The following is a 14,099-nucleotide window of genomic DNA, read 5'->3' on the forward strand; positions in this document are numbered from 1 at the left end:
TAAATGAAACCCAGATTAACAGAACCCAGATTTAATATAAACCACATTAACAAAACCAAGGTTCACACTAAAGCATTTTATTAGAACTCCATATTAAGAATATCCACAGATGAGCCAACAGGCTGAGTGTCACTTGTTGGTCCAAACATGGAGGCAGCATGAATGCTTTATGTCCAGACTGGTTCTGATTTAAAGAGTCCTGGACCAAGACCGTCCTGGACCAGGACCGGGTCTCAGCTCTGATGCCCTACTGACGACAATGGAGCAAGAGATGGGTGTAGGCGGGGCTAAGGATGTAGGTGGTGTTTTGGTAGGTGTCGGGGTTAGAGGCTAAGTGATGTGGGTGGTGTTTTGGTAGGGGTAAGGGTTAGAGGCTAAGTGATATGAGTGGTGTTTTGGTAGGGGTAAGAGTTAAAGGCTAAGCAATGTGGATGGTGTTTTGGTAGGGGTAATGGTTAGAGGCTAAGTGATGTGGGTGTTGTCTTGGTAGGGTTCATAGTTGGGGTCGTTAACTAGCTGCGTGGCTGTGGGTTACGGGACAGGGCTGAGGGTGAGGGTGGGGGTGGGGGTGGAGCCAGGGCTAGGGGAGGTGGGAGAGTTGATCTGGAGGAAGCTGGAGGAGATGGAGTGGACCTCTCTGTCCAGAACATCTTCATCAGCACCATCCTCTTGGTCCTCCTCGTCCTCAGAGTGGATGCGGCGCTGCCAGCTGATGGCCACGCTGCGGAGAAATAACTTTTATTGTGAAGGGCTGCCGAGACGTGTGGGTGACTTTTTGTGAAGGGCTGATGAGACGTGTGGGTGACTTATTCTGAAGGGCTGATGAGTCCCCAGGATTGTCAAAGCTAAATTTAAGACTTTTTAAGACCTTTTTAATGCCACTTCAAATGAAATTGAATACCTACATCACATCCATTTTGGCAGAATATATCAAACACAAGATTAAACCTCAAATAAAGTGTTTGAACGATCATGACAACATTACAGCTTGCCTCTGTAAGGCCAAGACCCAAACAGCCTAAGCCTTACTGTTACCCAACAATCAAACCCAACGATCAAATTGTTGAAAGAAATACATATATGACTACTAGATGGCGCTAAAGAACATGTGTTCTAATTGAAGGCAATTCACCCTTTGACAAACCCGCAACTCACTACCCGTGAACTCGTACCAGACTGATTCACTCCCAGTTCCAGCTCGTAACTAACGGGCTAAAAAGTGTCCCTGGAACGCGGCATGAGGTGTAGAGAAATGCTTGTCTTTATTTGAAGCACAATTATATATAAAAATAAAAATAAAGTGTTTCAAGTTTTTCGCTGAGCTGAAAATTTCTGAAAATTTTAAACTAAGAAATTTGGCAAAATAAAACATTTCCAAATAAAAAGGGCTTGTGCGGGTCATTCAGACTCTCTAAATAACTACTCTGAGTAGTAGGGCAGATTGGAACAGTAGGCTTTGTTTTTTTGAATGAAAAAACATACTATATTTTTACCTCGCTTAATTTTCCACGTTATTTTGTCGCGTTTATTATCTTTATCCGTTTCAGTTACCCTGGCGCTTAGGTCGTTCGCAAATTAAAAAATATAACACAAGCAGTGAACAGGACCAGAACCAATCAGAGGCAAAGGACCGACCGAGCTCTTTCTCTTATCGGTTTAGACCACGATCTGATCCTACCATGACTAGGGATGGGGATCATTAATATTTATTGATATCGATACCATTTTCGATACTCCTTAACGATCCGAGTCTTTATCGATACCACTATCGATACTTTTCTATTAATTGGCGGAAATACGAAGCATTTTTAGTGATGAGGAAAATATTTAGGAAATAAATAATTGCATTTTAAATTAAATACGTAATTCTTAATAAATATTGACATAATTAGTTTTAGTTATGTAAACTAAAATGATTAGAGCACTATACAACTGTATTAGTACTACAGAAACATGAGTAATACAGTATTACTCACTGTCACCAAAAACTAAATTTACCGTTTCTTTATGTTACATTTGAACGCATCATGATAACAGTCGTTTTACTGAGCCAACCACAACACATCATCATGCAGCACATCTGAAACTTTATTTACTTTTTGAGATAACTAGCTTGCATGCTGCTGATTACAACACCGATTTCACAATTGGATTTCTATTTTTGACTGACGGGGCTAGCGACAATGTCTGTGTGTGCGATTACCGCTCGTAGTTTGAGTGGATGTTTAAGACGGGCCCGTCTGTGGTGCGACAGGAGAAGGAGGAGACAGTCTTTTCAAGTCGGAGACAGTCGAAGGTACTGCATTTGGTCTTTATTTGGTCTTTATTTGATGCACAATGCTAATGTGCTTGGCCATTGAGGTTGTGTTCCCCCCTTTACAATAAATGATTTTCGCCCCTTTCGCAGAAAACGCAGCTGGTATTTGCGTATTGATACTGCAGAGCTTATTGACATTTAAGACCTCCAGGAAAAAAAAACAAGACTTTGATGATGAAATTGAATACTTTTAAGGCTGTAATTTGGGGAAATGTAATTAAATACATTTCAATACTTTTAATACTCGTTTGGGTGACTTATTGTGAAGGGCTGATGAGACGTGTTGGTGACTTATTGTGAAGGGCTGGGGACTTTACCTGGAACAGCTGAGATCGGCTCTCTTGGTTTCAAACCTAGAAACATAACTACATTTGGACCACTACACACACACACACACACACACACACACACACACACACACACACACACACACACACACACACACACACACACACACACACACACACACACACACACACACACACAGTTAGTGATGTAGAGATTGATCAGACTGATTCCTTATCAATTTTTTGTTGCTCACCATGTGGGTGGGGTCGCTGGTTCCCAGGTGGACACTCTTCTGACAGAGAGACCTCAGCAGAGAGACGCCTGGTGGGAGGAGACACGGATTACTATAGCAACAAACTATTGCTATACACTATACAGAAACACACGCTACTATTGCAACAAACTTTACTTTAGCAACACATCACCATAGCAACACAACATACTATAGCAACACACCTGTCATTATACAGGGGTTGACACTAAGGTCCCGAACTTGCCCGAACATAATGTTCACTTGCCCAAATTAATATCAGAATTGTGAACGGGCCTCTTTTTGCCAGGCACCTGGCCTAATTTTGGGAAACTCAGAAAACTCATCCTAGCTCAGACTGAAGCTGAATGTTAGCTTCCACATAATATGTAAGTGTATAAAAAATAACAAACTTCTTCTTTGTTTACTTATTTACCAAATGGTCACATCATGCCATGAAGTGATTTCAGTCCACCGTTGCAACCTATTAATGCTATCGCCCAGTTATATGTAGACCTGCATGCTTTCATCTGGATTTTATGCAAATGTAAATAACTAAATGTCCAAGGTAGTAGCAAAGATATGTTGTGGCAACCCGGCTTGGTGAGTGACCCGCCTCCTTCCAATAAGCACACCAACTGGAGCTTACTTAAAGCCAAAAGGGCACTTTTATTCATTCATAAATGATAAATCTAACAAAGCAAACCAAAAAACTCAGCTTTGGAGGAATCAACTGTCTTTTTCCTCCGGGTGGAATCCCATCACCCACGAGACTGGTCTCTCCGCACACGCGAACCAGGAGAGCCCAATGTGTGTGGAAGCATGCTTTTTAAAGCATGCTTCCCACCTGCTCCTCAGGTGCTCCGCATTTCAATGATTGGCACCGATGTTCTTACTAGGGCTTTGACTTCGAACTTCGTGATTCGAATATAATTCGAATATCAAAAAATAAATCAAATTCGAACGAATATTAGGCAGCCCTTAATATTCGAACCCGTTATGGGCAGGCCAAGAGGGAGAGACGTCGGAGAACCCCACGCAGTCTATTCATAATATTGTAATGACCACGGAAGAGGCAGTGAATGAAGTATTGATTAGACAGCGATTTATTAGAAACATAATAAACCGTTGGAACACGCAAGACAGGTAACCATAGCAACGCCGGTAAACAAACCTCGCAAAGCCCAATCCAGGGCTGAATCCGAATACTTATAGTATGCATTTTGTAGTACGCCACAAATATAGCGCGTCCGAATGATCAGTGTGCATTGTGTAGTACGGAAAACGTTTCCGAATACGTACTACCGCCACAGTATACAACGGTAGGTCACTACGTTACCAGACGAAGAAGAGATGGCTGACCCGACACTACCAACAGCGGCTTAGAAAGACGTCATAGAAAGCGGCGAAAAACGAGACATTAAAAAGAGTAAAAAAGTAAAGTAAGTAATTAAGTAAAAAGAGACATTTTTAATTTAATAGCAACGCGATGACAAGACGGAAAACAGGTAACTTATCAAGGTAATTTTGCCGGCATCTGAGGGGAGACACGTCATCTCCAAACATCCGGTGGCGTTTCGGCGGTGTTCGGAAGCGTTCAGAGGCGTTCTACGCATAGCTGTAGACCGTTTTAGTCGTTCTACTACACATAGCTGTAGACCGTCAAGTAGTAGACACTGAACATAAATAGTATGTACTAAGTATTCGGATTCAGCCCAGGTATTACTGAAGGCACTTAATGGTCAAAATAATATTAATAAATATTTGAATATATTCGAATATTAATATTAATAAACAAACAAACTTCGAATATGATTTTTGGGCAAAAGTCAAAGCCCTAGTTCTTACTGGCGCCATCTGTCGGAAATCTGTGGTACACCGCCTCCACAACCTGCCCCCTTGGCCTCCAGGGGCGCTGTGCCAGAGACGGGTTGCCACAATGTATTTTTTAACTTTCACGTTTCTTGTAAATCTAACTTAATGATCACAATCGCGTTTATAGTACTGTTGTCACGATACTGAACTGCACTGTCTAGCACTGCACTTTTTAAACGGCTAACATTTTGGTATTTAAATGCTTCTTTTGCACTTCTGGTTGGATGTCAACTGCATTTCATTAGTTTTGTATCTATACTGCTATATCTGCTAGTGACAATAAAGTTGAATCAAATCAAATCAAAATCAATACTGGATTTTCTAACTTCGATACTATACCTGGGAAAAAAAAGATATTCTATACCATTTTCGATACCAGGAGATACGTTTTTTTTTAGAAAAGAACGTAACCAAAGTAAATAGAGTATACCTCCAAAACTGCTAGGGCTATAATATTACATCTCGGTGCCAATAGAAAGATTGTTGTGCAAGGGAAATATTCAATGTGGATACTACTTTACGGCATAAGTGGAAGATTAACATTTCCACCTGAAATAATTAGCAGTTGATCATTATTTGGTATCATTGTTGTACTATGAGACACAAACAGGTAGAGATCTTACCATTTTAACACTTGCCACCTCTATTTAAAGTTCAGGGCAAATATAATCGATTGACACCAAGCCAAACATTCGCAAATACACATATGGCCACTAGATTACGCTAAATAACATGTGTTCTGATTGAGGGTAATTTACCTTTTTCCTAAGCAACCTTCTCTTAATAATTTATTGTAAACACCATGTTTAGTTGCAAAATTTGGCCGCTGGATTATCTGTTTATCGTGGTTTAATGATGGTGGTTTAACTTTGTGGATATAAATCACAAAGGTAAAATTTCATTTTTGGTTGTTAAAAGAAAGGGGGAAGTTTCTTCTTAAGTTGTTATTTGCGAGTTTTAGTCCAAGAATGATATGGTTTAGATTGTCGGAATCAGTGGAGGCTCAGCTTTCATTTAATATATAGTTTGCAATTTCATGAAAAAGTCCGCTATTGCTGTGCATGTGCACAGTTATGAAACCCAAAACCCTGTTCTTTCATTTGCATATGACTTTAAATGATTCTTTTGACTTTCCTTGGTCATTTGCTTTAATCTAAAGTACTTCCAAACCGCATTCCTCCATCACTACTCCGTCTACCTTCTCTATCTAAACCGGCGACGGCGGCGCTGCACTTGTGATTCTAGCTGTGTTGGCTAACCTTTAGCTAACACCGTCACACAGAGCATTGAGACTAGTGCCGAATCACTGCCAGAGACCGAACTGCGAGTGAGTGACAGGAGGCGGGGCTATGTTCGCGCTGCAGCGCTGTGAGTCTGTTAACTCCGAGAGAAGAGAAGACAGCTTGCTGATCAATAGCAAATATATCTATTTTGTGTGATTATGCGGAGGAAAGTGGTTGTTCTGCAGCATTTAGAAACTCTTACATAAATAGCCTTGATATGAACAAACCCTAAAAAATGCACTTGCCCTTACGTGCCACAAGAAATGGGTTACGGGACAGGGCTGGGTATACATATCACCCCATCTATCAATTGCCTGTATAAAGCATACTTTGTTCCCCTGATTCACAGAATTAAAGAGGACCTGGCGCGCTGTACCACTCAGCCACTGTCTCTCTTGGAGTAAACCTTTTTAAGATGACCATACTCCAAGGATTTATTTTGTACCCCTTCCAAATGATCCCAGCTCGCTTATCTCTGTTATAAACAGCTCTCTATCTTCCTTTCTTTGGCGCAAAAAGCGGGCTAGGCTGAGACTTACCATACTGAAGTTCCCTTTCAATGAAGGTGGTCTTGGTGTTATATTAAACAATAGATATTAAACAATACTAAATTGCATGCCTCTGCAGTTATTTATGCCAATGGTTTAAAGACGACCCTAAATCTACCTGCCTCACTTTTGCGGCTTCCCAAATGGCCCCCATTCCTCTCCGTAATGCTTGATACGCCTAGAAAAAATGGGTTAGTCAAATAATGTTAAGGGCAACTGTATTCTACAGAGCACTCTTAGAGTCTGGAGACTGCCAAGAAAATTAGCAAACCAAGAAGGCTTCATCTCTTTCCTCCCGCCTATTCACTTAAATCAAGATTTTCCCCTGGTTTGGTGGACCATGCCTTTTCTTTGTGGTCTGACAGTGGAATAAGGACAATGGGGGACTTAGTTATGGATTGCACTCTGGTGTCTTTTGATCAGCTCAAAGAAAAGTATCGTCTCCCTCAGAATAATTATTTCACATATTTGCAATTCCGTAGCTCCTTAACATCTGCCATTAAAATGCACCCTCTCAGCTGTGGAGAAGGCTATTCTAGTCCAAGACGCAAGAAAACTTGTCATCAGATTCTATAGAGCTTTGTCTGTCCCGAGCGGGGACTGCATGGTTCATGCCACGTCTCTCGCTGATTTAGGTGTGAAAATCCCAGATGAGGAGTGGGACAACATTTGGTCGAGCTCTTAAAGCTTACTTACCAACAAAGCCTGGGAGATGCAGTTTAGGGTTATAAAAAGGCTACAAATTACCCCAGTGAAACGTAACAAGATTAATCCTTTGTGGTCAAAATACTGTAGTAAATGTGAAACATTCAAGGTTAATATTTAGACTGTATTTTTGCATGCCCTCTCATAAATGATTTCTGGGTTGATATTTGTAAGGAACCTATTTTTCGAATCCTTGGAATACAATCGGCAGCGCTGATTCTTTGCCCCTCCTCACTGAAGCTGCTCCAGCTACTTATTTTTAATGCAAGGAGTTGTATTCTTCTCCAATGGATCTCAGTCACTCATTGGATTCAGAGTGTTACGGAATTCATCCTATTAGAGGCTAAAATCTTCTGGCTAAAGGAAAAGCCATTTCATTTCTTTGGCATATGGGACCCCTTTCTGGACTATATTGTGGATGAGGGGGCCCAGGCTCTTAGGAATGGTCTCTATGGACTGGCATGGAGTGACATCCCTAGGTACATTTCCACGTAAGCTATATTACCTGTCTACTAGGGCTGTAACGATACACAAACTCACGATTTTTGACCCACGGTTCGATACATCCCACGATTTTTTTTAATTTAAAAAGCATTTTATTCAAACAATATAACAATTAACTTAATGTAACATTTAATAACAAATAATTTGGAACACTGAACAGATTTGAACAGAAAGAATACTATTAAAGTATAGCTAAATTAATAAATACATAACCAAAGATTGCAGTTGGAGGATGCATGCAGGTAGGCAAAAACCCTCAACTAGTTTGGTTGGTTTAGTCAAATATCCTATTAGCGCTTCTTATTAGACTATGTAGCTTAAATAATGAGGCCGTATAGAATGCAACATGTTCAATATCCTAACTTTCAATAGATGGGAAAAACCATGAACGTCTAACACGAACGTCGCAACAACGAGGCATAGTGTTACGAGTAACGTAGGCCTATGTGTGTGCGCGAGAATGGCAGTGTGCGTATGTGTGTGTGTGAGTGACGTCAGCAAGCGAGGAGAGCGAGCGGTAGCGTGTGCGTCTAGTGAAGAAGCGAAAGAGTCCGGTAGAATAAAGTACCCATCCTGTCAATAATCGGTGGCCGCTTCATTCCGACCTATAAGCAGACAAACTCCTGGTCAAATCACACAAAACAATAGAGACAGGGATCACAAAGGCAATTTTTATCACGCTTGGCCCACTCTGGATAAATGTCGTTGATGTCGCACAGTGGCGTGCACAGACATTTTGGGGGGCAGGTGCTCAGGGAAAAATAAGGGCACATTAAAGTGTCATTTCGAAGTGAAGAGTGATCATTACCACTTTCTAAAGCAGCATCCTCCTCAGTGCCATGTCTTGATGTTGATGACCTCACTATGATTGATCTTGATATATTTTTCTATAGGAAGCAGGAGAAGGTCAGAGAGCCGTTCTTCTCCACACAGACTTCTTAGTTTAGTTTTGATAATTTTCAGCTTTGAAAATTATCTCTCCACAGAAGCAGTTGTCACTGGCAATGTTTCATCGATTTTTATCATCTTCACAAAGGCAGGAAAGATGAGCCGGCCACTGTTTTCCCTCAGTATGGCAAAGTTTTCTTTGAGGTCTTTTGCAGGAAAGCTGGAGTGGAACACCTTTAATTCTGTCTTCAGCTGGTCCTCGTCTTCTCCATAGAAATCAGGATGTGGACGGCTTCCTTGGCTTCTGCGTTTGGCGTGCTTACCCAGTTGGCATGTACCGTGAAGGGGTGGAAGGACTGAATGATTCTAGCAGTGGGACTTCAGCTCCTCAGTCACAGTATCCAGAAAGGAGGCTTAGGGGCAAACAATACACTCTAGACTCAATTCATTTATGTGTTACATCGCCGGTTGGGCAGGGCAGGGAGTAGGTGTGTGGGGCAGCAGCTGTGAACTACAGCTGCAACGCGCCTCCGTTTGTGTCCGCTCTGCGCGTTCACGTTGACAAAGGAAGAGAGTTGTGTGCGAGGAGGAGGGGGGGCATATATATTGGGCCATTATTATCACACGTTTTTAATTGTCGAGCCTTTATAGATGATAATGTCGGCATGGGCCACATACACTGTTTAAAAAAAGAAAAAAAAATCAGATGATTTATTTTTTTCAAAAGGGCACTTGATTGGGTCAGGGGGCAAAGGGCAGGTGCTATAGCACCACCTTGGGTCTACCTGTGCACGCCACTGATGTCGCATATGAGGACTTCGACGGCTGTGGAGAAATGCAATCCTCCGTAGCCACGGAGAGCTGTCATCACAGAGAGGGCATCTCGTCGCATAATTACGGCATCGATAAGAGGGGGCGGTGTCAGCAGACTATTATTTAGACAAATTATTAGCAAATTTCAATCTGACAATTTGACCGGAGAGTTAGAAAGGGCGTATGGCGCTTCTGCCTTCTCACACCGCGAGACAGGTTCGTGGTTCTGAGTGTCGCGATTTCGGTTTCGATACGCTTATCGTTACAGCCCTACTGTCTACCTGTGAAGTCTGTGTGCAAATCTGATATCATTTGTTGAATTATGTGTATCTTTAATTTTTTTGGTCTCTTGTGTGGAGATCGTGTTAAAAAAAGGCTGTATATATTTTTGTATTGCTCTCTCATTTATAATTGCCAAGTTTGCCAACCCTTTGAAAATCAATGAAAAAAGTCACAGCAACACAACCGTCACGATAACACATCATCACTATAGCAACACACACCTTACTATAGCAACACACCTGTCACGATAGCAACATACCATCCCCATAACAACAAACACCTCACAATCGCAACAAACACCTACTATAGCAATACCCCCTTCATTATAGTAACAGACTATCACCATAACAACAAACCCCTTACTATAGCAACAGCGTGGCGCAGTAGAGTACCTGTGTTCCTGTTGCTGGCATATCTGTGCTCCCATTGGCTGAGCAGGATGTTGAGGTAGCGGCGACACTCGAAGAAGCGCAGGTAGTGAGAGGAGGAGGAGGAGGGGAAGATCCTCTCAAAGTCCCCCCGACGCCCAAGCTCGTCCTCGCTCTGAGCCAGCACACACACGTCCTCCGGGGTGAGCACATCCAGCACGCTGGAGTACAAGTCCTAAAGCACAACAACGCACAACACACTATTATACACACTGATCAGAGTACAGGTCCTAACGCACAACACACTATCATAAATACTGAGTACAGGTCCTAATGCACAAAACACTTTAATAAACACTGAGTACCGGTCGTAATGCACAACCAACTATTATACAAACTAACAGCAAACAAACGTCCTGTGGGGACATTGTGGCATCCCGCCCCTTGAACCTCGGCCTGGGCGGGTCCGAGGTGCGGTAGTCGACGGCATATACCGCCGCCACCCACTGACTGGCGACAGAGAGCACCCCTTCTCTCTCCCCAATCAGCGTGATTGGGGGACACCTGCCGGGAGGAGCGGAGGCTATCTTAAAAGGGCCACTAGGACAGACAGAAGGCACCGGGAGCGCAGGGGAGCAAGGAAGCCCAAGGGGCGACAACGAACTAGAGGCTCACGGAGAACCTAAGTCCTATGCATGTGGACCCTGTATACCCCGGTTTATTATAATAAATGCCAAGTACGGCTTGAAACCCTGACTACACGTGTCATTCTTACCTGGAACCCGCACCATCAAGCACCGGGTTACCACAACATCCAGGGTACAGGTCCTCGGGTGTATGCTGTAAGGTGTGTGTACATCCAGGGTACAGGTCCTCAGGTGTATGGTGTGTGTAGGTACAGGTCCTCAGGTGTAAGGCGTGTGTAGGTACAGGTCATCAGGGGTAAGGTGTGTGTAGGAACAGGACCTCAGGGGTAAGGTGTGTGTACTTCCAGGGAACAGGTCCTCAGGTTCCATTCTAACGCCAGGTCGTAACTAAGACCTACTTAGCAGTTACGACCAGGCTTAGTTACGCCCAGTTGGTGCAACCGGCCCCAGGTGCGTGTAGGTACAGGTCCTCACGTCTAAGGTGTGTGTAGGTACAAGACCTCAGGTGTAAGGTGTGTGTAGGTACAGGTCCTCGGGTGTAAGGTGTGTGTGAGCGTACTTGTTGAGTCTGTGAGATGAAGAAGGCCCTCTTCACTTTCTCGTCAGTAGAGAGCTGCGTCCTGCTTTGCCTGCTGCTGCCACCACATACACTAAAAAACAGAAGTTTATACCTCAGTAATTTGCTCTCACATTCATTAGAAGGAAATCGAATCCAATGTGATTCTGATGAATGGAATGCCAATGTCATGTTACCCTGTGGTTACATGTGATTGTTAATGTGGAGGTTGATGGGACAGGTAAAGGCCTAATGTAACATTTCGCATTCAAATATCGACAAATTACTAGATCTATGTTATTTAGTTTATTTGTTGAGTTGTCGACCTAAGTTTTCTATCATCCGGGGAAACACGCAAACACACTATCCACACTATCCATAATTCTCTAGCCATCTAGCTTATCACGATGTGATACTTCAACAAGTAGCTAATGTACTTGTCTGGGTCATTTGCTATTTATCCATTGAAGAGAACGACGCCGTCCAAGAACAATAGTGTTTTACATACAGTGATTATTTATATTTATGTATTTCATTGTAGAGTTTCATTGTAGAGATCTGAGAACGGCCTCTCCTCTCAGTACACTCTACGCAAATCTGAATGGAAACACACTCTAGACCTCCACCAGTCCTCCTTTAGTAGCCCCTAACTTGGTCTGAAAAAAGGCTGCTATAGTTTCCACCAGGGGTTTGCATCTCTCCTTTGAAGGACGATCCGATACACATCTAGATACATGCGCTACGATACGTTTCAGGGACGATACAATTTAATATGGAACGATTCGATGCGATTCAACGTTCTAACGATCCGGTGCGATTTGTTTTAATCCAATAGATGCAGTTAACATTTGTTTAATGTGAACGCATTAATCTTTCTATTATTCAGATAAGCCTTCTATAAAAGAACCATTGCCTACTTTCAAATAGATATATTGTAAAAGGCCCATGGAATCTTTTGATTATTATTTTTTTTTAATGGCATGGGGAAAATAATTGAAGATAAATTTATCAATTTAGAACTACATGTCTATTTATTTGTTTATTGAAAGACTTAATCGCTGTCCTACACAATTTACAAATAGCGAGGCTTTTGTCAATATTCCCCTCCTTCTTATAAAACCCAAATTACTTCCACATGTTTGATTTCAGATTCGCTGGTGCATTGCAAATCGTTTCACCATTTTCCGACATGTTGTATTGTTCTATTTTTAATATGGCTTGCTTTCGCTCACTCACAACTCCGGTTGTTCCCTGCTCGCGAGACACGGCGGTGCTCACGGAAACATACACAAACACACACACGGATCCGCCCACTTCCTCAAATTCCATTTTTCAGATCCGTATGGAAACAAAATGAAATTAGTTGACAATGCTATCTTGATATCAGGCAAAAGCTCAATCAACCAATTCACAATGTTTAAATCGGTGCATTGACCGATTCTTGTTCATTTTAAATAAGGGCCCACGTATCGATGTAGTCGCATCTGTGTTAATCCAATCAGATCCGATTCGTATCGGTGAATCGGTTCACCCTTAGTTTCCAACAATGTACACAAACAGAAAGTCAGTTTAACCTGTTATATACAGTATATGTTAGGTCAGTTTAACCTGTAGTATATACAGTCTAAGTTAAGTCAGTTTAATCTGTATTATATACAGTAGGGCTGTCATTACTCCCCTCAAATCATATTCGAATTTCTAATGCTTCTTATGTTGAATATTCGAATAATATTCAAATGTTTTTTTTTTTTTTTTTTTTTTTTTTTAATTATATCATTATATACACCGATACTAGGGCTGTGCAATTAATCGAATTTCGATCGCGATATCGATTTTGGGGTCAAACGATCTCCAAACTCGTGTAATCGAGTTGAAACGATTAATTTGATGTTTGGTTGACTTTCACATCAACCTGAAGTCGACTGAACCGCGCGTTTCCTGCTGCCGGCTGCCCGCTGCCGGGCGATGGTGCCTCGCGGCAACCGGCGGCATGTCGCAGTTCATGTACTTCAGCGATAATTTTCCGTTTTACAGTAGGCCTAGAGAGTTTATGAAAGTTTATGAAAGAGACGCGCATGCGAAAGCATTCAACGCGGCGAGCGGGAGTACAATCTAACAGGCGTGCTGCATCAGGAAGTATGCCGTTGGCAGGAGGCGGGACATGCCAGTGAACCGCCAATCAGCAGCATCGACTGTTGACAGACATGTTGGAGTAGACCTACCGTGTGGAATATTAAAGTTTCAGTAACGTTACAGTTTGATGAACGATAACAAGCTCCTATAGCAGACTTTAACTAAGAGTTCTTTAAGGCAGAACTGCCAAGTACATCCTGTATATGTATTTCTGTTTAACAACAATATGATTTTTATTAGCCATGTATGTGTTTGTTATGGCTTTGTGACTTTTAACTTTGCTATGGAGAAATGCTGGGACCGTTGTTCTCTAGACATTAAATAGGGAATGTATTATTTCAGTCGAGTCATTCGTCAGTGCATTTGGCTGAATATATTGTATTCATGAAATGTTTTATAAAAATCAAATGTTAGATTCAGAATGTTGTGGCAGACAGTACACTTACACACGAAAAAGGTTTTATTTTGGATACTTACACGTGTTTCTATGTCATAATTGATTGTGTCAATAAATGCATGTTTTCAAACTCAAAAATAATCGTTTGAATAATCGTGATATCAATATTGACCAAAATAATCGTGATTATGATTTTTCCCATAATCGAGCAGCCCTAACCGATACCATCTTATTATTAGGCCTAC

The 14,099-nt window shown here is 42.0% G+C and overlaps 1 protein-coding gene across 1 annotated transcript in view; it reads right to left on the reverse strand.

The window, feature by feature from the left end:
- Positions 1-531: 531 nt before the first annotated feature.
- The window catches only part of ttll4 (tubulin tyrosine ligase-like family, member 4), a 49,175-nt gene continuing 35,607 nt past the window's right edge, over positions 532-14,099 (reverse strand). The window contains exons 12-16 of the mRNA XM_056610893.1: positions 11,328-11,418; positions 10,146-10,356; positions 2,859-2,926; positions 2,635-2,696; positions 532-721 (exon numbers count right to left, since the gene is read on the reverse strand). Coding sequence (XP_056466868.1) covers positions 532-721; positions 2,635-2,696; positions 2,859-2,926; positions 10,146-10,356; positions 11,328-11,418 — 622 coding nt within the window. The remainder of the gene's footprint in view (positions 722-2,634; positions 2,697-2,858; positions 2,927-10,145; positions 10,357-11,327; positions 11,419-14,099) is intronic.

The sequence above is a fragment of the Gadus chalcogrammus genome, chromosome 16, assembly GCF_026213295.1.
Source record: "Gadus chalcogrammus isolate NIFS_2021 chromosome 16, NIFS_Gcha_1.0, whole genome shotgun sequence".
Taxonomy (NCBI): domain Eukaryota; kingdom Metazoa; phylum Chordata; class Actinopteri; order Gadiformes; family Gadidae; genus Gadus; species Gadus chalcogrammus.